This window comes from Eumetopias jubatus, unplaced genomic scaffold, assembly GCF_037043125.1.
Source record: "Eumetopias jubatus isolate StellerSeaLion01/CBP00866 unplaced genomic scaffold, mEumJub1_p1.0 scaffold_9, whole genome shotgun sequence".
In the NCBI taxonomy this organism is placed as follows: domain Eukaryota; kingdom Metazoa; phylum Chordata; class Mammalia; order Carnivora; family Otariidae; genus Eumetopias; species Eumetopias jubatus.
The window spans coordinates 36,525,981-36,552,054 of NW_028274815.1; the positions used below are offsets into that span (position 1 = coordinate 36,525,981).

General features: G+C 40.0%; 1 protein-coding gene across 3 annotated transcripts in view; it reads left to right on the forward strand.

Moving 5' to 3' along the window:
- ACOXL (acyl-CoA oxidase like) overlaps positions 1 to 26,074 on the forward strand; it is a 354,745-nt gene that overhangs the window by 234,859 nt on the left and 93,812 nt on the right. For all 3 annotated transcript variants that reach the window (XM_028117110.2, XM_028117111.2, XM_028117112.1), the window contains 2 exons: positions 6,888 to 6,997; positions 15,188 to 15,299. In XM_028117110.2, the coding sequence (XP_027972911.1) occupies positions 6,888 to 6,997; positions 15,188 to 15,299 (222 nt within the window). The remainder of the gene's footprint in view (positions 1 to 6,887; positions 6,998 to 15,187; positions 15,300 to 26,074) is intronic.

The window sequence follows — 26,074 nt, forward strand, 5'->3', positions numbered from 1 at the left end:
TGCCCACACTGATTGTAAAACACTTGGTCTAGCCTCTCTGAGCCCCCACCTGCACCCCAGGCATCATCCGCACCTTGTAAGACTCTTGTAATTACTCCCATCAAGCGCTCGGCGCACAGGAGGGGCTCACTCAAGGCTGTGTCCTGTTGTTGCTTATTCTCCATTTGGTTACAAATTCCATGGTCAATGTGTCCATCATTTTATTTACAGGGTTTCTTTAATAGAGTCCATATTTATATAGAGCTTATTTATATAGCATGAAATAGAGACAAGTTCCTTGTCTCTTGGAGTCCCCCTTTCCACATTTTAAAAGTGGGGGTGATAACCCAGACGCTATAGGGATGTTATAAGGATTAAATGAGAGAACACAGGCAAAGCGTTAACTGTGGTTATTGGCACATATGATGAAAAACTCAGTAATGTTAACTTGTTGCTAGGACAGTGCAGGGCACATAATAGATGCTCAGTAAAGGCTTTGTGGGGTGCCTGTGATGCAAGGGGCCTGGTTTGGGCTGGGCCAGGCAAAGGGCTTTCCTTGTAGCTATGGGCAGTGCTTCCACAAGCAGAGTCTAGATCAGGGTGGAAGCAGAAAGCGGGAAGGCTCTGTCCAGCGCCAGAGCAGAAGATTGAGTTGAATCTATGGAAGGAGAGCAAGGCCCAGGTGGGAGAGCCCGGGTGCGGCCCAGGGCCCCGGCAGCTCAGGGTGAGAGCCAGTACATGGCAAGAGCTGCCTGATTTAATGGGGTCCAGGTGCATGGAATGCCGTCTGGCCTCGTGGCTTAAAGATACTTCTAAAGGCAAATCAGTGAGCAGATATGGAAGGAGAGAAGGGGCGGGGTGGGAGAAGGAGGAAGACAGGCAGGGGAGGGGATAAAAAAGAGAGGTAGAGAATGGAAGAAGTGGATAAAGGGTCAGTGGCGACCGGAAGAATTTCCTGTCCTGCTGTCTGTTGCTGCTTAACACACTAGCCGGGCTTCCAAACTCAGTGGCATAAAACCACAAGCACTTCAAGGCGCTCATGGGTTCTGTGGGTCAGGAATTCCGACAGCAGGGATGGCTCATCAGGCAGCCTCCTGCTACTTCACTTCAGCCTCCAGGTCTGCGGCTCTGGCCTGCCACTAGGTTCCCCACGCCCCTGGGCACGGAGTCAGCTCCTAGGGCTGGCAGCCGAGGCTCTCCGCAGCCAGCCCCTGCCAGCTGCACACTCCAGGCGCCCATGCTTCTCCATGCTTGTGCCTGCAGGGTGAAAGCCCTTGTCTCCCCTCCCTAGTTCCTTCTCAGCGGCAGAACTGTCCTCAAGTGTGAGGGGCTTGGCTGCCGGTGCCCCTCCCTGCGCTGCCGCACGCTGCACACAGTGAACTCTGCATTTACCCTCTGTCACCCTCATCCCATTATTCCGTCCTGCTGACTGTCTCCCCAGCACACTGGCTTCTTGCATTCTCTCGGTACCCCCAGTGCCCAGCACAGAGCCTGGCACACAGGGGGTGCAGTGCAGGTGTGCAATTATTAACAGCATGGGCTCTGGGCTTAAGTCCTAGCTCCACCACTTCCTAGCAGTTGTGAGCCTGGCAACTTGCCTAACCTCTCTAGGCCTTAGTTGCCTTTTCTGGGCAACGGGATGATTCTGCTAACAACCCAAAGTTGTCAGGAGGATTCAATTAGTCATTCCACGTAGAGTTTGGAACAGACCGTTAGCCTTAGTAGGTGCTCAAAAAAAAATAGCGGTTGTTACTATTAGGTATTGAACACATGAGTGAACGAGTGGATGAAGCTTATCTGTGCCACTTGAGGGACAGATAATTCTTAGTCATCTCTGTAATCCCCGCTATACTCAATATAGGCAGTAGGTGCCTTGCACACGGTGCGCGCTCCATAAATGTGGGTGGCATGAAGGAAGGAAACCACAGGGTTGTATTTTATTTCCTACTGGGAGGAGACATGGGGAAAATAAGTTAAATTTGATCCAGATTTAACAACAACAAAAAATCAAACCGAAAAACTGACCACTCCTAAGTTCTACTGAGCAATGCATGAATTTTTGCTGGGCTTACATCACTGCTTTGGATCCGTCCATCCTCCTAAAGTATGAAGTTCAAATCCATGTTTAAGGCCCAACAGTTGCTCAGAGCATTGTACACGTGGGTTTCTGTGTTAAAAGAGCTCTTCCTCGCTTCTCCTCACCTCTCCTGTCCTTCCCTCCCTCCCTCCCTCCCTTCCTACCTTTCTTCTTTTTCTTCTATCCAGGGAATTTTTAAAGGTTCCCCTCAAAGAAATCTCACCTTGATGGGATGTCCAGCACCTAACAGAGGAAAATAATTAAGGGCTTAGAGAATCACGTCCGCTTGGCTTTTTCTTCAGTCTCATACCCTGAGTGACACCTGAGCTGCCATCAGGAGCCTAGGGTTGCCAGATGTCGATGTAATAGAAACATGGGACATGCGGTGACGTTTGTGTCGGCAGTCCTACTGAGACCCCGAGGGCTAGGTCCAGCCTCATGGGGGGAAACCCGGACAGTCATATGGGACCTCACACTCAGAAGGGCCTGTGCTGGGGTTTAACACTCTGCTCTCAGCATCTTGAAATTCTTCCTAATTTTTGAGCAAGGGGCCCTGCATTTTCACTTAGCACTGGTCTCCAAATGGCATAGCCGGTCATGCCTAGGGCATGATTTGGGCCCCAGTGCCATAAGTACTGCCACTTTGAGTGGCCCCATTACCCTACGTGGTGCAAGCCTGAGTGCAGCCCCACTTCCTGGCTCATCCTTATTACATAATGGATGATGTCTGGTGGCTTTTCCGTAGACACCGTGTTTTCTATTCTAATTGGCTCTCAATATTTCTGTCTTGGCAGCAGATACTACTTGTTAGACTTTTTCATCCAAGTTTCACTGTACCTGGCATAAATCAGTGAAATACTTAGTATGTAGAAATGCTAGTTGCTTCATAGGTGCCTTAAAAAGCCATTTGGGGGCGCCTGGGTGGCTCAGATGGTTAAACGTCTGCCTTCGGCTCAGGTCATGATCCCAGGGTCATGGGATCGAGCCCTATATCGGGCTCCTGGCTCAGCGAGGAGCCTGCTTCTCCCTCTGCCTCTCTCCCTGCTCATACTTTCTCTCTCTGTATCTCTGTGTCTCAAATGAATAAATAAAATCTTAAAAAAAAAAAGCCATTTGACCTAAAAAAAAAAGTAACTTTCATTGATGTTATATAATCAGTGTTGCCTGATGCATATGATATTCATTATAAATGCATGTTTATGATGTCATTCTGCACAATTGCTTAGGCTCATAGTTTCCAAATGTTGGCTGCAGATTAGCGTGATTCCTCCTACAGATGGGATCTTTTTTAAAAGGCAAGCACATGGCTGTTCTGACTACCCAGCCCCTAGAGTTCCCTTAAGAAAGGGGCTCCTGAGCAGGTGCACTGGGGATTAATCAAGTATATAGAAGAAAATAAAGAGTATTCTTATTTAGAACCAGAGAACTCTGTAAATAACCACAGAAACAACACGACCACAAAAACAGTCACTTAGAGAGAAATAAGATCACAAGTTGTCTTAAGAAAATCTTGTGTGAGTATTCAAAACACCAGACTTAAATAAGAATGTAATCACTTGCATTGCAAAAAGATAATATTTCTTTCACTTTACAAAATGATCTACTACTGGGTTCATTTTCAAATAATGAAACCTCTACTACAAGTAAAATTGTATTGAATTTCCTGATTTGGGTAATCACTATTGCTGTGTAAGATATCACTCTGGGGGGAAGCTGGGTGATGACTAGATAAAACCTCTCTGTACTATTTTAGGTTTTCAACTTTTTGTGAGTCTATAATTATTTTAAAATAGCAAGTTAAAAAATTGATATATGTATATGTACACACACACACACACACACACACACAATAGCATATTAGAATGTATTTAGGAGCACATCTGTGAGTGAAAACAAGCACATTTTTGTCGCATGCCCAGTCAAGATTGTGACTGATCTCTTTGCCTCTCTCTGGTCATTTATCAAATAACGTATTGGGTTTAGAGATTGTAATGCCCAAACCCCATGGCAGCTGATAGCTTCAATCATTTAATCTTTTACCAAGGGAGTGTCAACAGCAGGAAATAAACTCACTTTTAAAATGATATTTTCTTGTCTTATGACCTAGAAAAGGAGGAAAGATGCCAAGAGCAAGGAACAAAAAGGAAAGAAAAGGGAGCAAAGATCCAAAATGACTAATCTGCCAGAGCCCCATTTGTCTGTCTTTTCTCTTAAGTTTAATGCCTGAACTGGATTATTACATCATTCTAATTTTAATTCTAGTTAGAGTGAATTTTTTTTTCTGATTTAAGTCGCTTAAATCAGAAAGGTGGAAGTAGTGACAAAAGCTAAAGGAATTATCAAGGAATTGAAGAGATTGGATAAAAAATTGAAAACAGGAAGGGGATTTATTTATTTATTCGTTCATTCATTCAAGAAAGACTCCTCCGCTCTCAACTCTGTGTTGTCCATTGTGTGATGGTGTAAGGATGAGCAAACTGTGACCTCTGGGAGCTTACCTTCTGGACAGTAGAAAGACAAACCAGGAGACAAGTTGCTTTGCTCTAGATCATCAGGCAGCAATAAATGCTATGGAGAAATATAGAGAAAGGTAAAGATATGGAAGGGTGGAAATCAGAGAAAGGAATTTTTAATGCTTGGAATGATGTTGCTCTTGTAACAAGAGGGAGATGGAGTTAAAACCATCATAAATGTAATGGATTCGCAAAAACAGTGTAAATCTTAATCCTAGTGATGTGTCAGTGAAACTTGATGCTATATAATTTTAATTTTAATTCTAGTTAAAATTAGTTAATCTCCCCCCATTGCTGGGAGTGTTTTGATTTTTACACTTATTTCATATAGCAGCAGGCTTAAAAATATTCACATCCTTTGACCCATGATACTGTACTGTCATTCTTTTTTTTTTAAGATTTTATTTATTTATTTGAGAGAGAGAGAACCGAGGAGGGGAGAGGCAGAAGGAGAGGGAGAAGCAGGCTCCATGCTGAGCGCAGAGACCAATGCGGGGCTCGATCCCACAGCCCCGAGATCATGACCTGAGCAGAAATCGAGAGTCAGATGCTTAACCGACTGAGCCACCAAGGCGCCCCTGTACTGTGATTCTTAAACATATTAGACCTAATGCCCTCTTTTTTATAAAAAATATTTTGTAATACCACCTTTACTATCCTGAAATGAAATCATGGATAATATAACTTAATAATTTCAAGAATTCAAGACAATACTTCAAAGAAACAAAAGGAATTTATAATAAACATAACAATATAGAGGACAATGCCTGCGTGGGATTACCATGGCAACCTCCAGCAGACTGCAGCCCCTGGTTAGGAACCTGTCATAACTGGGAACATCACACCAGCTTGCATGTCACTGGTCTAAAGCAAGTCCTATGGCCTTCTCTAACTTTAGGGGGCAGGGGAGCTTAAGCCTTCCATAGGCTTGGATGGGAAGAACCTTAAAACTTTGGTGTAACTGAGTTAGGCTCTGGGCTATCAGTTGGCTATATGGGTTTGAGTACGTGGATTTGGGCAGGAAACTGGATGTGGCACAGTCCTCTGCAGATTGAGACTGTCCCATGCATTGTGTGACTGGCTCTTCCCAGCACTGCCAATAAAGTCCCCCTAGGCAAATATGCCTTGACAAGTTTCCAGGATCCCTCTTAGAGGCAGGGTGGCCCTTTATAAGGATCTTTGCATCAGTTGGGTTCATGAGATTTATTCTTAGGTAATAACCAAAAAAAAAAGGGGGGGGACAATGAATGCTGTTTGAATATATTGATATCAAAGTAATTAATGACAGTATAAAATTGGAAACAAGCTAAATATCTAAGTGAATGGGAATGTCTCATTAGCTATGATGGTTCTAAACAAAAATATTATACAGCCATTAAACAGATAACTAGAATGAGAGACAGCAATGTGAGCCAAAAATGTCATTTATGATATACTGTTGATTGAAAGTATATATAACATTTTATATAATCTCTATAAAAACATCAATGTATCTGAAACAAAGAAGGAAATATTCTAAAGTTAGTTTTGTATGTGACTGAATCAACTATTTATTACTATGTAACAAACCACCCCAAAATGGAGTAACTTAAAACAACACACAATTGTTAGCTCATGGTTGTGCGGGTCAGCAGTTTGGGCTGAGCTCATAGGGGGTCATCCCTCTGCCACCCAAGCCTGGGCCCACTCGCACCATGGCGGTCAGCTAGAGGCTTGGGAGGCAGGTTGGTCCAAGGTGGTCTCACAGACATGGCTAGCACTTCCTGCCAACTGTCAACTGGGCCTCTGTGTGTAGCAGGCTAGACATGCACATCTTCTTTAAACCAAACCAGAAAAGCATGCAGATTTAGGACCAAATTATAACTTTAAAGCTGCCGACGAGAGGATTGATGGAGCTTGTTGTATGTATACAATTTAATACTGTTCCCCAAAGGCGTTATCAACCATAGAATATTAGAAGCAAAAAAGAAAACAGACCATCCATCTATCTGGTTCAGGGAAGGCAAATAGGTTTTATTTGAAGTGTCAGCTAGAATACTGGGTCCCAGGACTGGCCTTAGAGGCTGATGTCTCAGGTGGGAGAGAGCAAGCAGTAAGTAGTTAGCTGGTTAGTCAAGTTGGCCATGGGGGAGGGATTGACAGTGGTAGTGGAAGCACCACACATTTGCCATGGCAGAGGCCTCCGGAAGGATATTTGATTCCTTCCAAGGACTTTGCTAGAAGCAACTGGACCTTATCTGGCTACAGCATTTCAAGACACTCTAACACTTTTTTACATTCTTGACAAAGGAATGACAAATGATAAACTGTCTGCACAGGTTGTGGTGCGGGAACTGCTGGCTCAATACACCAAAGAGCATAAAGAGAAGCCACTTTTCAGCTGGCTCCGAAACTGTGCTGAGTCTGGGAGTGACAAGCTGAGAACCAGGTACGTCATTGCTTAGGCTGGCACCACCCTTGGCCCTCAGTGTCTTACTACTGGGCCTGAGCGCATGGAGCCTTGTCATGGCACAACTCACTCTTGTTGAAATTTTAAATATTCCATATACACAAAAAGTACATGAATTATGTAGCATCGGCGATCATGCCCCCACCCCCCCAACTGGAGAACCAGAACATTGCTAATTCTGTTCTTATTCTACTCCTGTTCCTTCTTTATTGTGTGTTCATATTCCAAACACTAGAGATTTTCATTCCCAAAGCCCCATGAGGTAGGTTATTATTTCCATTTCACAGATGAGACTGAGGCATAAAGGTTAAGTATTTTGCCCAAGGTTATGCACTAGTGAGCCACAGAGCTAGGATTTGATCCCAGGTGGTTTGGCTTCAGGATCCATGCTTGTGCTTGTTTTTATTGATTTTTTAGTATTGTCTTTAGGCTTGATAAATAAGGGGTAATGTATGTGGTATGCTTCCTGTTGTCACTCTATTTTGTTTCTAAGATTCATCTGAGTTGTGGTATGTGTAGATGAAGAACAGTTCTCTTTGTTTATAATATTTCATCGTGTGTATATGCCCCAATTTACTTACCCATTCTAATCTCCAATATCAGTGGACATTTGGGTTGTGTTTTTGATATTTGGCACAAATCTCTTATGGAAAATCTTGGACATTCTCTGGGGAATATGTCTAAGAGTTTCTACAGGGCCTTCAAATTTAGTTGCTGTGACTCAGAATAAGAAATAAATTTTACATCAACCACTGACGCCCACACATCCATAGAGCCCCCGCCTCCACACACACCTAGCAGACACCACTGGAGCAAACATCTCACGAAACAATGCTTAGCCTATTACTCGTGATGGTCTGTGATAATTTTCAATTGTTGTTTTTTTCAAAAACACTGATCTCAATCCTTTAAACTGATTTTATGACCCATTAGTGATTTGCAGTGTGTTGCTGTTGTATATATTACCTAGGAGTGAGATTGCTGTGTCGTGGGGTACGCCAACGTTCAACTTCACTAGATAGTAACAAATTATCTTTCGAAGTCACTGTACAAATTTATACCTTCACCAGCAGCGTGTGTCCTGTGGAACCGGCATCCTCACCAACACGTGGTTTTATCAGTCTTAATTTTTTCAGTACTGTATGTGTATATACGTATGTATAAAGATCTCTCACTGTGACTTTAAATTGCATTTGCCTTATTACTGTTAAAGTTGAAAATGCTTTCACAAGTTTATTTGCCACTTATATTTCCTCTCATTTGAAATGCCTGTCCATGGGTTGTGCCAATTTTTCTTTTTCTTTTTTTTTATTAGTACTGATCTTTTTTTTTTTCCTATCCTTTGTTGTTACAGATGTTACAACCTACCTTCTACAAGTCTGTGCCTTGTCTTATATTTTCTTTATGGTGCCTTTTAACATAAATTCTTAAATTATAGTGGAATTTACAATCTTTTATACTCCACACTTACTCTATCTTGTCTACAAGATAAATATATAAAATATATGTATTATATATATATACTTTATATATAAAAATATTTTTTTTGAAGTTTGAGAGTTTCACCTCTCACATTTAGTTCTTGAATCCATTAGAAATTTTTGTCTGTAGTGTGAGGAAGGGATCAAATTTCATTTTTTTTTCTCCCTAGGGATTGTCAGCTGTTCCAGCACCATTTACTGAATAGACTGTCCTTTACTAGTGATCTGCAGTGCCTGCCCTGGCACTCACATTAATTTCTATTTCGGGGTTACTTTGTTCCTACCCAGTTTGTGTATCCTAATCCAACAATACACTGTTGCAATTACACTAGGTTTATAATTATTATATTATATTATATCTAAAATGTAATTCAGAGTTGTGTTGGCTATTCTGGGTCCTTTGCACTTCCATATAAGTTTTGGAATCAGTTTGTTAAGTTTCTTAAAAAAAAAAAACCCTGCCGACACAAAAGGAAAATATTCTATGACTGTGGTTTTATTGAGGTATGTAGGGTAGTCAAATTCAAAGAGACAGGAAGTAGAAAATGGTTACCCGGGGGTGGGAGGAGGAGAGAAGGGAGTGTTATTATTTAGTGGGGACAGCATTTCAGGTTGGGAAGATGAAAACGTTCTGGAGATGGATGGTGGTGATGGTGGTACAACAGTATGAATGTGCTTAATGCCATTGAACTGTACTCTTAAAAATGGTTAAAATGGTAGATTTTATGTTATATATATTTTACCACAATATTTAAAAATTGTAATTTTCTTTGAAAGTGTATCAAATCTATAGATTTGCAGAAAAATTGACATATATACATATATATAAAACTGATGCTTGTGTCAAGGATTTTAATCTAAATGTTTTCTAGAAATCTAGAATTTTGTCTATACATAATATATCCTTTGATAGATTTATTTCTAGGTACTTTATGATTTTGTTGTTGTAAAAGGAATACTTTTAAAAAATTATGTTTTTGTTGTTGCCCATTTATTATATCGTTCACTTTTGTATATAAACCTCACCATAAAAAATAATTTCTTCTGTGTGTATAGATTCTTTTTTCCATACACAATCATACCATCTGCAAATGATGACTTTTTATTTCTTTCTTTCCACTTGCTATTCCCTTTTATTCTTTTTCATGTAGAAGGTATTCTTTGGTCTTATTCCTGGTTTTAAAAAGAATTAGCTTAACATTTCACTACTAAGAATGATGTTTGCAAAAAGAAAGAAAGAATGATGTTTGTTGAAGTTTTTGATAGACACATGTTAACTTCCTAAAGAAGCTCCACTTGTTATTTTAAACATATTTTTGTCATTACTAGGTGATGAATTTTCCTGCAAATGATTTTTTGCTTCTATTGAAATGTTATATTTCTTCTGTAGTTTGTTCATGTGATAAATAACCCTCGTAAATCTCTTAATGTTAAACTACTCTTGCATGCTTGGGAAGCATTCAATTTTGCTATGCTGTGTTGTCATTTTTCTGTTTTCCTGAGTTTGGCTTGCTAGTGTTGTTTTTAGGGTTTTTGTTTACTTATTGGCCTACTGTTTTCCTTTCTTGTAGTTCCCTGATTTCAATTTATATCAAGTTTTACTGGTTTCACAAAGATATTTTGGGAGTAGTTTCTTATTTTGTGGGAGAATTTGATAAGTTATCTGAAAACTATCTGGGCCTGGGGGAATATTTAAACTACTGATTCAATTGCACTTGACCCTTGAACAACACGGGTTTAAACAGCACAGGGCCACTTACATATGGACTCCCTTCAGTAAACCCAGTACAATACTGTAAATGTATTTTCTCTCCCTTATGATTTTCTTAATAACACGTTCTTTTCTGTAGTTTACGCTACTATAAGAATACAATATATAATACATACAACATACAAAATATGTGTTGACTGTTTTTGTTATTGATAAAGCTTCCAGTCAAGAGTAGGCTATTTGTAGTTGAATTTTGGGGAAGTCAAAAGTTATATGCAGATTTTTTCTTGCACAGGAGTCAGCCCCCCCCGCAATGTTCAGGAGTCAACTGTAGTTTAATTGTTCTAAGACCATTTAGGCTTTCTCTTCTTGTGTCAGTTTTCATGAATAATATTTTCTAGGAATTGATTATTTGGATTTGAATTTATTGGTATAAGGTTTTTCATACTATGCTCTGATTATCTTTTAAACTGCTGCTAGATCTGTAGTTATGTCCCGTTTGTCATTCCTAAATTTATTTCTTACACTTTTTCTCTTCTTTATTATTGCTTAATCTTACTGGATATTTGTCTGTTTTTTTGTTTGTTTTTTTAAACAAGCAGCTTTCCTCTTTGTTGATCTTCTCTTTGTTTTTTACTTCATTGATTTATGATCATAAATATGTTGTTTCCTTTATTCTATTTTTAAGGGGTTTATTGTGGCTTTTAAACTTTTGTGTATTTTTTAAATTGTTATTTTTATTTGGAGGCGGATTATTTGTCTCCATAAGCAAAATGTGTTGAACTAATTTCCAAGGAAATATTAGACAATGTCATCTTACAATCTTGATTAAAAACATGGGAAACACAATAAATAATAGTGTGTGGGACTTTTCATATCTGTTGGCATAAAATAAAATTAGGAAATCTGTAGTCCTTTTTTCTTTTTTTTCTTTTTTTACTACTGCCCAGGTTCCTGTTTATTCAGACTGTAGTCTATCTTTTTTTTTTTTTTTTTTTTTTAGTGGCAGGGAGGGGCAGAGGGAGAGAGAGAGAATCTTAGCAGGCTCCATGCCCAGCATGTAGCCTGATGTGGGGCTCGATCTCACAACCCTGAGATCAGGACCTGAGCCAAAATCAAGAGTCAGACGCTTACCTGACTGAGCCACCAAGCGCCCCCAACCACCATCTATCTTAAAGCTCGAAAACATCAACTCCCATCTTCTAGGACTGTTTCAATTAGGTCTCTATTAGTTGTGATGTCTCAATTTGTCCTTGCATGCTCTACAAAGTCAGTACATCTTTTCAATCTGTCTAGCTCTGAACGCGCATTGTGTAGTACTGTTAGCTTTCCCCCAATTTATTAGTTTGAAAAATTTCCAACATATAAGGAGTTGAAAGAACAGTACAATTCCCATCAGAATCAGTTCCATCCATTCAGGAAACTTGTTCCCAAATTGGCAGCAAATCATCTGCCCTTTCATTTCTTTTCCAGATAGCAGAGCAGGGCTTGCTTCCATCATTTTGAAAGCAAAACCCCTCACCCATATGCAAATCTATATTCCTAGCAAATTTTCCAGGGTAGACTTGAGATGTGCCAAAGGCAGTATTCCAATTGTAAATATTTGGAAAGTTCCAGTCCATTTTTTTTTTTGTCTGTTATTAAACTCCGAAACAGTACACATCTCTCCCCCACACATCCAGGTTTTACTGATTCAGTCTGTCTGTGTTTATCTACTTAAGTCCCAAAACCTTGCTGTGATTTTTATGTATATTGAGAAAAACCTTTTCATCCAACGTGTTTCCAGTGTATGGGGCACTTCTCTAGGCACTGGCGACACAGTAGTGACTGTGGGCTCACAGGCCTATGGAGCTTATAGTCAAGTAGAGCTGTCGGATGGCAGTCATACCGACCACTCATGAGAGAAGGTCCCATGAGCAAGTGGGGGCATGAAGAAAGATGGGCTGAGAACTTCCTGGTGCCCTGAAATGCCTCCAAGTAGGCTGTCATTTGTGTAGACACCCAGAAACTACCCCTTCATGTGGACTATGGGAGGAATTGGTGATGGTACTGAGAAGTCTTCAAGAGACTAGGGGAGGGAGGCAGGGCTTGGCTCTGAGCGGGGCTGTGCCTGGTTCTGCAAACAGCTCCATCTATCTTGTCCTTTCTTGCCCTGATGAGTGCTGCTCTCCCCCTCAACCACGGGGCTGCCACTGGAGCTCTGGCTGCTCTCATCACTCCACGGATCCTTAGGAGACTGTGGGAGTTGAGGAAAGTGAAGATTCTGCATTATACTTGAATGTTTTGCCATAGTATATTACGAACATTTTCCAGTATTGAGCAAAATTAAAGGAATTTTAGTGAATATTTAAACACCCACCATCTAGATTCTACTATTAACCTGTTACTGTGCTTGTTACATCCCATATATATTCATGCATCAATTCCTTAACACACCCATCAATTCATCTTTTTTTCTCTGATGCATTTCAAAGTAAACAGCGGACATCAGCATACTTTCTAAATAATTCAGCACGAACATCATTAACTAGAGTTCAAAATTTGGCTATATGTTTTTTCTTCTTATGTAGAATTTACATACAATGAGATGCATAACTCTTAAGTGTGCATTCACTGAATTTTAACAAGTGTGTGCACATGTATAACCGAAACTCTTGTTAATTTATAGGTCATCAGCATCACTCCAGAAAGTTCTATTATGTCCCTTTTCAGTCAGTTCCTGTGACCACCACCCCAGATGCAGTCACTAATCTGATACTTTTCTACCACAGATTAGTCTTTCCTGTTTTAGAATGTTATATAAGTGGAACTGTACGTATGTACTGTTTTGTAGCTGGCTTATTAACATGGCATAATGCTTTCTGAGATTCATTCATGTTGTCGTGTGTAGTTAGCGTGTTCCTTTTTATTGCTGAGTAGTAGTCTATTTTATGGATATACTAGGATTTGCTTTCCATTTTCTTATTGATGGAGAGACACTTGGAATGTTTTCAATGTTTCACTCTTCCAAGTAGATCTACTGTGAATATTCATATGCAAGCCTTTTTGTGAATATATGTTTTTATTTCCCTAAGGTGAATAGTTGGAGTAGAATTGTTGGGTCATAGGGTATTTGGTTTTTTTTTAGCTTTATGAGAAACTATGAGAACTTTTTCCAAAGTGGTTTTGCCATTCTACACCTCATCCACAAGTACGAGAATTCTGGTTGCTCTGTATCCTTTCAACATTTGATGATGTCAGTATATTTAATTTTAGTCATTTTGGTGGGTATATAATACTGCCTCACTGTGGTTTTCATTCACATTTCTTTGATGACTAATGATGTGCATTTGAATTTAAATTTAGAGTCATTTTGACCTTCTTGTAACATACAAAGAGGTTGCCTTTAGCGATATTCCTACTTTTAACAGAATCTGCACAGTCTTCTATGCTGGGTGAGTTACTAAAACTACGTGATGTGGCCATGCTTGGCATGTGACTCATGATAGGGTGGGTGGATGAGATCCAATTCGTGTAGCACACGAAGTTCACAACCTCAGGTGGACAGTATTCTACAGTAAACATTCCAAAAAAGATAGTTTCTAATAAAAAAATTCACAGTCTCCAGGCTTCCTAGTAACAGTCTCTGGAATGACTGAAACATACTTTTCAATAAAATATGACAGTTCTTTACACTTTGTGTTAAATAGACTAGGACAGAAATTCAACCTTCTAAAGGTTCAGAATAAATACAGATATAATTTAAATTTCCTGGTACTTAGTATGTAAATGACCTCCTATCTTTCCTGTACATGGAGGGCAATTATTAATTCAGTGCTTGGCATTTTCAAAAGCGTGGTGTCAATTGCTTCTTAATGTTTCTCTTGTGGCTTCTGATTGAGCAACAACTGCTACTTGTGGGTTTAATTTTAATTAATGAGCATCTAAGTTATTTGGGTCTTATGATAACTTACTTCCCAAGGATATGGGGCAAGGGGAGGGCAAAGGGGTGGCTAAGCTATGGGAAACCCAAAGTGTAAATTAACCCCTTTGCTGTCTATCTAAATGGAAGTTTCATGGGGCAGGGTAGGTGGGAGGCGTGCAAAATTAGCACAAAAGACAGAGCCATATATTGAAAAACCCATAGGGTTTTAAGGGAGACTCAGGTGTTTTGAGTCTCTTTGTGCCTAAGTCTCTTAACTTCCCTATGCCTCAGTTTCCTCATTGCCAGATGGGGAAGATGGAATGTACTGCCTGCTGAAGAGAGTCATTTTCTCTGCAGAACACTCTACCCTGCGCTTGCCCACAGCCCTCTCATTGCCCTCTGGGGCTCCTTTTCCCTTAAATACAGGTGTCCCCTAAGACAAAACCTGAGCCTGAGCGTGTTCTGCCCATGTGACCTTGAGCAGGTTGCTGAAACTTGCTGAGCCCCAGTTTCCCAAACTATACATTGAATAATTACGGTATCTGCATCATAGAATTACTGAGATTGTTGAATAATGCACAGCAGTAATAAGCACAGGTCCTGATACATTATGTATTTAAGAAATAATATTCATTGACAAATACTTTGTGATGGATGTATTTAGTTACTAATATTCATTTGTAATCATTATTATAACAAATGCCGAACAATGGTTGAGAAAATTATTACAAACCCAGTGGATGGAAATTATATAGATCTTAATGAAGAAAAACTATGAAATATTGAATAACTACCTATAATACAATAGGAAATGAAAAAAGCAGGAAACCCAAGTTATCTTTATACCACAAGGACAACCACATAGGATCAATTCAAGCCAAGCATTCATCAGAAAAATCCTGAAAGAAGCATGAATATAGCGAGTGAGAGATGTGAAGGGCTGAATTGTACTTACACTGCTTTTCTATTGGAAGAAAATTCTTTTTGACAGAACAGGCCCTGTCTGTTTTTTTCACATGGAATTCTTTGGTGAAGACAAAATAATAATAATGGTCACTGTGTTTTTCCTCCAGCTTCCTGGCGTTTAATGTGGACACAGTCGATAATCTTGCCTTTCTGTTGAAAGCAGTGAATTTTCGTGAAAGGGTTCTTCAGCGGAGTTTGGTGGCCAGAATTTATTATAAGGTAAAGATACATTGTGTTTTTTCTTTTTGACATGTGTTTAAGGCATATTCTTGCAGGTGAACGATCTGCTAAATGTAGTAGAGGATGAGTCAGGGTAATTACAAGCTTCTGGAAATGGTTAGAGTTCCTACAGGGCATTTGTATGACAAGACAGTCCTGGTTGCTTTGCAGGCCTGATGCTACTGTTTAACCCTTTGTATTGTCGTTTAGAATTCTGCCCGCAAGCCATCATTGGGCTGCCATGGGAGTTGATGAGTGGAGTAATTTTTAGCCCTTATTGGAACTGAAAAATCATTGTCTATGTGTATAATGAATACATTGTTCTTTGGGGGGAAAAGGTACATCAGGCATATACAAAAAATAACCATTCGATTAGCCTGAGATGTACTCTCTTTCCTATTAAAACACCCATGACACTCTGCAAAAACATAAAACCTTATATTAACATTGATAGAAATCTAGAAGGAAGTTTACCAAGTGCCAGTGGGGCTGGTGTGGGGAAACATCCCCCACCTCGGCAGTGTTTCATTTTCTAATCCCAGAATGAATAGACAAAAAGACTCTGAGAGAAGGTTTTACTTAGCCCACTCTCTGTCCAGGCTCAGGGGTTCAGGGCTATTGTAACATGAAAGCAGACCACTGCTCCCCTTCTGGATGGGAATTAGGTTCCAAGGGGGCCAGAATTGGGCCCCATGCAACTCCCCTCCTTTAATTCATCTCTGTTATACTGACTCTAAGATTACTCCTCCTAGTACAACCACAGAGCGAGTAGAAGGGGAGAGGATGGATATAGCACATGAGGATGGGTATTCTCTTAGGAAATGCTCTGGGAGCAGAAAGTGGTCAAGGTCCATGCTGGTGGGACAGAGGCCAGACTGATGAGTACCTGGAGGCTGGGCCAGGGTTGTACCAATCAGTCCATCCTCCAGGTATAGATGTGAGGTGAGGACCTGCCAGACACCGGGGGCACATCCTAGTGGGTTTAGTCACTCTGAGCTACCTGCCCTTGTCAAACATGGAGCCAGTCAAAATAAGAGAAGGGTGTAATCACAGGCAAAGATGCTAGAGATGCACTAGTGAGCAGAATTAACAATGGATAAAATGTAGTCTGTGAACTAGCTTTCCTAGACTGTGGAAGAAAAGGATAAAGATGAAATGGCAAGAGATGATTATAGACACAGAGTGAAAATAGCAGAAATCCAACCTATGTGTAATAAATATTCCTGAAAATGCTGGAACAAGAGGAGCAGAAATAAAAATCGCAGACATAATAGAAAAATATTTTCCTTAGTATAAAAAAATCAAAATGTTGATAGAAAAAAATATCCATACTTGGATATAGCCTGCAAATCTAGCATAAAGAGATTATCATATAAGCACCCAGACACAAAAGAATAGTTTACCAATAAAGGGGAAAAAATAAGGCTAACCTGTCTTTATTCACCAACTCCAAATGGAGTAATATCTCCTTCTCTAAAGGGGAAATTTCATGATCTAAGCATACTATTCCAAGCCAAATTTAATTCATGAGTGTAGGTGGTGGAATGATATTTTCAGATACCTAAGAATCAGGATCAATTTTACTCATTTGGCCTTTCTTAAAAATTATTCAAAATTTAAAAATATAAGACATTTTAAAAAAATCAAAATTATTAACTCAAACATAAGGAAGTCAAGGTATAAAAGGATCTGTGGTCCCCCTAAATCCAACCAGTAAGTATGTGTTTTTAAAAAATGGTTACAAAGTTCAGGGGCACCTGCGTGGCTCATTGGGTTAAGCATCTGACTCTTGATTTCGACTCAGGTCATGATCTCAGGACCGTGAGATCTAGTCCAGTGTCAGACTCTGAGCTCAATGGAGAGTCTGCTTGAGATTCTCTCTCCCTCTGCCTCTGTCCTTCCCCCCACTCATTCTCTCTCTCTCAGATAAATAAATAAATCTTTAAAAAATAAAAAAAAAATATTATAAATGCTTTTTGGGAAAAAGATGAATTAAAAAAACTTGACTCATTGGTTTTATAATAGATTGGGTTTATAATATATTTTAAGGTAAGATAGAAGCTAGAGTAAAAACATGCTCAGTTTCTTACTTTAATTGCAGGGTGGGCAAAAGACATTGTTTTGTCCTGACTGATCATTAAAGAAAGTTAGGTTAAAATGCATTTCATTACACTAAAAGTTAACAAGATTACCAAACACAGGATGCCTGTTATCCAAATCGCTGGAGAAGACACAGCAGAGATAAATAAGTTACCAGAAGTTTGTGTAATCAGGGGCAGAGCGAGGAACAAATCAGAAAGCATGTTCTCAGAGGCCTCAAAGATTCTCCAGTGCTGCTTCTTTAGATATGCCTACCTCATGGCTGGGGGGCTGTTTTAAGAGGGCTTCTTGGTTTGAGAATTTCTTTAGGATTGCTACCCAAAATCTGTGTCCTGCCCATTATGACATCCCCTTGGACTCTTGTCGAATCTGGCTAAGTACAAGTCCCCTCCCCCGGCCCTAAGAGATTAACAATTTGGTCTTCAACTGCACTAATCTGGTAATTCCTTGGAAACAACTTTTCCATTACAATATGATCCCTAACTTCAATCCACAATAAACCATGGAGAGGTGTCTTCTGCTACATTTCCATCTTAGAGAGACAGAAATCCCTCCAGCTTCCACCTCTAAAATGTAGAGCATTAGATTTAAAATGGGCTATAAAGTAAAGTTTCAGTTCTCCTAATGAAATCATAGACTCTTAGTTTAGAAACAAATCTAGTCGTATGCGTTTTATATAGAAAAAATCTAATTGTGTATATATTGATATATAGTTATATACATCAGAACAAAAATGACTTTTTTAGGGGTGCTTGGGTGGCTCAGTCGTTAAGCGTCTGCCTTTGGCTCAGGTCATGATCCCAGGGTTGTGGGTTCGAGCTCCGCATCGGGCTCCCTTGCTCTGCGGGAAGCCTGCTTCTCCCTCCCCCACTCCCCCTGCTTGTGTTCCCTCTCTCTATCTGTCAAATAAATAAATTAAAAAATCTTAAAAAAAGAAAAGAACAAAAATGATTTTTTAAAAAAACACGGATTGGGCAATAGTAAGATATTTTCAGATATCTTTCAGAGGATTGGTGTATTAGTCTGCTTGGGCTGCCATAACAAAATACCACAGATTGGTGGGCTTAAATGATAAGAATTTATTTCCTCATAGTTCTAGAGGCTACAAGTCCGAGACCAAGGTGTCAACAGGGTTGGTCTCCTCTGAGGTTTTCTCCATGGCTTGCAAATGTCTGCCCTCTTGATGTCTTTTCACATGGTTCTCCCTCTGTGCATGCCCTGCCTGGTGTCTCTTCCTCTTCTAAGGATACCATTCAGACTGGATTAGGGCCCCACCCTAATGGCCTCGTGTTAATTTAGTCTCCTCTTTAAAGACTTTATCTCCGAATATGATTACAATCTGAGTTGCAGGAGATTGGGACTTTCAAGTATGAATCTTGGAGTACACACAATTCACCTCATAACAGTTAGTGATATTGATCTTTAAAAAAAAATTCAAAAGTATGAAACAGTACACAGCCAAATTGATGACACCATAACTGTGAACTTCCGTGTGCCAAATAACAGATATCCGTGGTAGCCAGCTTCCAACATAGCCCTCAGGAATCTTTACCTCCTGCTATTGTGAAGTCCTTTCCCATATTGTACCAGAATTGGTCTGTGCGACATACAGCGGAAGTGATAACATGTCCTCTCTGAGATGAGATGATTAAAAAAACATGGTGACTTCCATGTTGCTCACTCTTTCGCTCTCTCTTGGATTACCCATCGTGTGGGAAACCTTGTCATAAGCATGCCCTATGGAGAGGCCCCTGAAGTAAGGAACTGAAGCCTCCTACAAACAACCACATGAGTGAGCTTCAAAGTGTACCCATCATCTGGGGTCAGAGCCTCCGAGATTGCAAAGCCCGGGCAGTGGGTCGCTTGCCGACTTGCAGCCTGGAGCTACGCTGAACCCCAACTACCCTGCTAAGCAGCTTCTGCGTTCCTGACTGTCAGAAACTGTGTGAAAAATGAGTGTTTGGCTTTAATCTGTTAAATCTGGGGGCAACGTGTTTACACAGTAATAGATACCTAACACAGATCTGGGCACCTCAAGCTAGGTGATGATGTAACAAAAACTCAAAATGTGGGTGTGGCCTTGGAAATAGGTGGTGAGCTTTGAGAAGAATTTTAGCGGAAGCCTGAAATGCCTTGAAGAAATTGTTCATAGAAGACTTCGGAGCTTTGCTAAAGCTGTGGGTGAGGACTTGCAGGACTTGAGTAATTATTGGAAACTGGAGGGAGATTCTAGCTATGTAGGGGCAGAACTTTAGCAACACTCTTGCCTGCAGTTACATGGAAAGTAGAAAATGTACCTCATCAACTGAAAGTGTTGAAAGTGCCTGCTTGCTTATGGCTGCTTACAGTAAAATGCCAAAAGACAGAGAGAAGCTGAAGGAAACAGTGTTTAGCATGGAGGAACTGAGACTTGCTGTGGTTTTGAAGATTCCCAAGTTCTCCGTATGGTAACTGTATCCATTGCTTGCGGCTGCTGTAACAAAGTACCACAGTGGTGGCTCTTGGCAACTGGCGTCCCTTGGCTTGTCTCCCCATCACTCCAATCTCTGCTTCTGTCACCACAAGGCATTCTTCAGTCTGTGTGTCTCTGTCTTCTCTTCTTCCTATGAGGAAACCAATCATACTGGACTAAGGCTCACCCTACTCCAGTATGACCTCGTCTTAACTTGATTACACATGCAAAGACCCTGTTTCCAAATAAGGTGGCATTCACAGATACTGGGGATTAGAGCTGCAATATATCTTTTTGGAAGACATAATCCTACCCAAAAGAACCATAGAAAATGACTTCAGAGCAAAGATACCAGAGCACTGTCAAGAATGCATGGTCTAAAGATGTGAGTAAAATCCTTTAAGAGCTGAGAAAGATCAAAGATGAGGCTTCAGTCAGGCAAAAGACCCTCTGAAGAGATTAAGGGTATGCCTCACAGATCTTTTCAATCAAACTGTGGGGCTTCTAGGATGCTTAAGGGCACCTCTAGCCTTCTCTATACCCCAAAGGCCCATCTCAAAGAGATTTGTGGATGTGGACTTTTTTGTCTAATGGGCTGAACCCACCAAAAGATTCACAGAAGATGTATAAAGTTTCTAAGAGAATTATATGAGCCACATTTTTTAGCTTATGCTGAAAGGCACAGAGACAGCATACAATGAATAGAACCTTGAACCACCAAGCTTCTACAAACTGGGAGCAGGCTGAGAAAATGACTTAGTCACAAACATATGGACCTTTCATGATAATGGAAAGATGCCTCAGAGGGAAGAACCACAAGCCCAGAGGGTGGAGCCAAGGGCCATGGAGAATAAAAACTCCTGGACATGGGTAGGACTGCATCTTAATAAAAAAAAATTTTCTTTTGACACTTGCTTTGCTGGATTTCAGAATTTCTATGGATCACTGACCCCTTTATTACTCCCATTTTCTTCCCTTTTGAGCAAGAATATGTATAATGGTTATCCAGTCTTATCCCACTATTGTATGTTGGTCATGTAGGGGACAGATAATTTGTCCCCTTAAAAGCCTTCAAATCAAAAGGAACTATACTTAAGGAATGACATCTGGGGAACCTAATCTGCACCCAGCCTAGACTTAGATGATGGGATTCTGGAATTGGAATCACTGCAGTAATGGGATGAGATTTCTGTGGACCTTGGAAAGGGGTAAGGATAGGCTGTGATAGAATCCAAGCTCGCCTTCAAGGATCCCTGCCTCCTGCTAGTCACATCCTTACACATTGTGCCAGGGCTGGTTGGTGTAACGAATAGGTTACAGCAGAAGTAATGGTATGTCTTTTCTGGGATTGCATTTTGAAGACACTGTGGCTTCTATCTTAATTTCTGTCTCTCTGTCTCTCCCTCACTCTGCGGGAAGCCATGTCATGAGCGGCCCATGTGGCAAAGAACCGAACCGTCTTGCCAAAAGCTATGTAAATGAGCATGGAAGCGTCTCCTCCAGCCCTATTCTAGTCTTCAGAGATACCAGAGACTAGGGCAGTCAACAACTTGACTTGAGATCCTGAGCCAGAAACACCCAATCAAGACATGCCCAGATTCCCAACCCTCAGAAACCATGTCAGATAACAAAAGTTATTTGTTTTAAGATGCTAAATTTGGAGATAATTTGTTGCACAGCAATAGATAACTAATATAGCATCTGAAAGCAAAAGTTGTTGAATAGTTTTGGTATTGATAGACACATTTTTTGGAACAAGATACAAAGGGAAATTTTAATGTCTTTAATCAATATTTCCATTTAATAATACAAAACATTCTTTCTGTGTCAATAAGAGCATGATTGTGCAATATTCTGATGCTTCTTGTTTTTCAGTTATTATAGACAGTGCCACAAGGAACATTCTTGACAGCGTGCAGTTTTTAGACTTTACATACTGCCACATTGTTCTCTACAAATGTTGAACCAGATTGTATTTTCCCAGGCCCACATTTCTCTACACTCATTTTTATAACACTTTATTTCTCCAACTTTCTAACTTTTTTATCTTCAGGATTTGGGAGTCTGGCATCTTCTTTTTATTTATTATTTTTTTTTATTTTACTGACATTAGAAAAATAGGGGTCCACTGTAAAATACCTACTTTCTATTCCATTATTGGCATGATATTAAATGCTTTCTGGTACTTACTAAATTTTCAGAACTTTTTTTTTTTTGCTTATAATTGTTCTCTACAAGGGAACAAATTGCTCACTAGTATTGATTTTCTAATTTTGAGAAAAGAAAACCTTTGCACACATACGTGTGTTTTCTGAACACACAAAAAAATTAGGCGTGTGGTGTGGTGAAGAACTACAAAGGTTTTAGAATCAGACAAATATATTTTACTGCTTCTGAGGCCTCTGCTTCTGTATCTATATATTTGAGATAAGAGTGGCATAATACAAACTTGTTGCAAGGATGGAATAAGGTAGAATATGTAAAAAAAAAAATAAAAGAAGAAGAATTTTTGAAAAATGATAAACCTTGCACTCATGTTAATTTTCTTAGTTACTATCATTAATGTAATCATTTTAATGGCCAATTTAAATATTCATTGAGCAGAACTGTTTTCTAGGGCTTAGGCATGTAAAGACCAAAAAGATTATTAAGATATGTGTCTGCCTTGGGATAAGTCCACTAGTTTTAGTCCAAGGCAAAATAAAATAAGTTAAGTGCTAAGTTATGAGAAAACCTACAAGTTTAGAGGAAAGAATATTGACTTATAAATCTTGGTTTGTATTTTTGACTCAGCTGTTTATTCAGATAGCTGTATGTTGGTTTATGCCTACCTATATTGAACGATCTGTTCAGCAATTTGAACATCTGATCCACATGGAGCCTGGACAGTAGTCTTTGGACATGTCCAAAGGTGAGTGATTTCATCTAGGATGCCAGGATCTTGTAAAAATAACCATGTGATTCAGTTCAGAATCTTTTAAAGGGGTAAAAACATGAGTGAGCTTCAGAAATCTGCTTTTCTTCTTAATTTTTCAGTAATGCTCTTTAATTTTCTTGAAATGCACACTTTATTTTAGAGTTACTTGGCCAACCCTTCTCCTCACATTAGAAAGCCCATCTGCCTCCTACCCTGGAGCACAAGTGTTACAGGACTAGTAGTTCACATTCAGAGCTGGAGGGTCAAGACCACTAGTCCTCACGAAAGAGTAAGCCTGCACTATTGTCTGATAATGCTTTTCCCTCTTTCGTGTACCCAGAATTAAACTGGAAATGGGCTACAATCCAATACTACAAGGAAATATCCTTCAGTGTGTTGGTGACCATGGAGGGAGACCAACCCCACAGCTTCCCTTGAAGGCCCACTTCTCTAATTTTCCAAAATCATGCTGCAAATCTTGCTCATCAGGATTGCTGCATCATTTTCCCATTAGTAGGAAGAAAAAATAAACCAATAAACCATGGCTTTTTTTGAGAATATCCCATTAAGGACTTCTGTCATTGTATAGAGAAAAATCTATGGAGGAAATATAAACCCTCAGTAGTCAATATGTTTAACAAATGATTGTTTATTTCCAAATGTGCATAAGAAAAATTGGGCGGGTAAAAGGATGAGAATCCAGATGGGATGATAGTCCTAGTTAACTGGGGGCTGATTCATGTCCTATCTCTTAGCACCCGTAACCTTCTTTCACCATGCTAGTGGATCCCCCACTTCGGGGTATATAAGAATCACCTGGGGAAGAGTAATTTTAAAAATCTGATTCATGGTGCCCTATACCGCACTGCAAGGCTGAGTCGAAAGGAAAAGGGAAGTGGTTTGCAAATGAACATTATGAATCATCCTCAAAATCTAGGGGCAGTAAACTAACTTGGAAACAACTACACAAAGTTATTTTTTCTTATTCAGAATTTGAGATTTGGATGGAGAAGAATTGGTGGAGGCTGGAAATAAGGTTATCAGAGATGTAACTTTCTAGAACTTTCTGTCTAGAAAGCTGTCTACGGTTTTTATTGTTGTGGTCAGGGTTCCACCTGACTCTGTGTGTGTGTGTGTGTGTGTGTGTGTGTGGCTTTAAAGCTCTGAATTTAGATCTTTAAAACATCATAAAGCCAGAGTACTTCTGTAACAGAGTACTTCTGTTAGTACTTTCTAACAGATGATGCCAGCTCTTTTGTTTGTTATAATTTTAGACTGATAGCATCTTTGCTCAGGTCACCAGGTTGGGTTTTGAAAGCTTCTCTGAGTCCTTGTCTGTGAAAAATGAGAGCTGAGTTGGTTATTGGATGGCCCACACATGCCACATGCTGGAGATGAGGCTGTCATAATCTCCATCAGCCAGGATCTTCAAGAGCTTTGGTCATTGGATAGCTGGTAGATCCAGAGAGGGTCTTGGAAATGCCATTGTCCACAAATCTAGAGAGAGGAAAAACTCTGGTGCTGCTTTGCTTGTACTTCTCTGAGAGGTTGAGGGTGGAGACAGGAACAGAGAGTAACAGCAGCTGGGTTGTGTTTGTTACATTTCTACAAGCCAACACAGTGGCCTGAATAGCAGATGTTTTACTAAAGATCTCATGGCACACAAATGCCAAGAGCTTTGTTCCAGAGACAGAGCATCAAAGATAGGAAACAGGATTAGAAACCAAATTTCCTGAGTCCATACTTTGCATCGATATTGATGCATCTTCTTACTCCTGTGGTCAAGTTGGGTTGGGGAAAATGATCAAAAGACCAGGACAATCTGATGGAGGGGCCTTTGTATTTTTGGAATATGGGTGCTGCCTATGCAAAGGCCACCTTTGCAAAAGTGTGGCTCTCTTTCTGCTGACTGGTGCCTGAAATTCCTCTTGTGGGGAACATGTTCCCATTTCTCAGTGAGAGATAAGGCTTAAAGTCCTGCAACTCCAGAGAAAGGGAAATGGTAACTGCTGCTTCACAGTAAGCTATACATGGTGGCTGAGGCAGGGCTGGATGTTGGTCTGGAGAGACACCAGAGTGGACAGGCAGGAAGATCTGAGGCTGACTGTTCCTGCTTCCCAGGTGTACAATGCTCCCAATCCTTAGCTTGGTGCTTCCCTCTGTTGTTGCTGGTCATAGGAAATGTTTATGTTCTGTGATGTTTTCCTCTCTTACTTTCTTCTCCACCCTGTAGCAACCCAGCTGCATTTTCTCTTTTCCCCTCTCTTCTGACTTTCTCCACCTTTCTCTCATAGAAAGAAATTCTCTTCCTATGGAAACCTATTATAGGGAGGGAATGGAAAAGAAAGCAGGAAGGGGAAGTGAAGAGAAAAGAAAGGAAAAGGAAATAGTATTCCTGAGTACTACATGGGGGGTGCAGCCATTTCCTTTGGAATGTGAAAGCCGGGAGGGTTCCTCAGGGTGAACAAGTCAAACCCACTCGTTTACAGAGAGGCAGTCTGAGGATGAAGAAGGTTAGTGCTTTCTTCATGGTAACACAGTCACCAAGACCAAAGATTAGACTGATATTTGATGATGCAAATATCCTGTTTTTCCTCAAGCTTTTACCCACTATTTTTAGTATCCATTTATGAATCTTCCTGGAAACAATTAAAACTACGGTGTTTGCCTAAGTGGGGATTTCCCTCATCTCAATTACATTAGTTAATTAGAACCAAGAGCTGTCTCTTCTCCTGCAACTACTTATTTATTCAATTAATTATTATTTGTATCAGTGTGGACTCACAGATATTTAGTCTATGTTTGGGCTACAATCCAATACTATCATTATTTATTTTCTTGCTCAAATTGTTCCAGTTTTGGCCCATTGAGAGCTCCTTCAGGTTACCCTCTATGTCCCTTTGATATGTCTCTATTCTTTTTTTTTTTTTGGGTAAGCACTTCCTTATTTTCTGGTACCACAAAATATATCATATCTTGTATTTTCCCTGCCAGACCTACAATCATTTTCCCAAGAAGTCCTGCTTCCGTTTATGGGAAAATGGTGTTTAAAAACCAATATCGGGTTGCTGGGTGTGCTAATTATTGCTGGGGTGTCACTACCTCTAGCTGTTCTAAGCTAGGAAATAAATGTATGTTTACTAACTCCCACATTCTCACACAGACCTGTATGTGTGTATATTAGAAACCACGAGGTTATACTATTAGCCCTGATTCCAATCCGAGACCACAAGTTTCATTCTAGCCTTCCCTCTTTCCTATTTGTAACTTCTTTCTCTGAGAAAGTGAGAAACATGGCTTCCATTG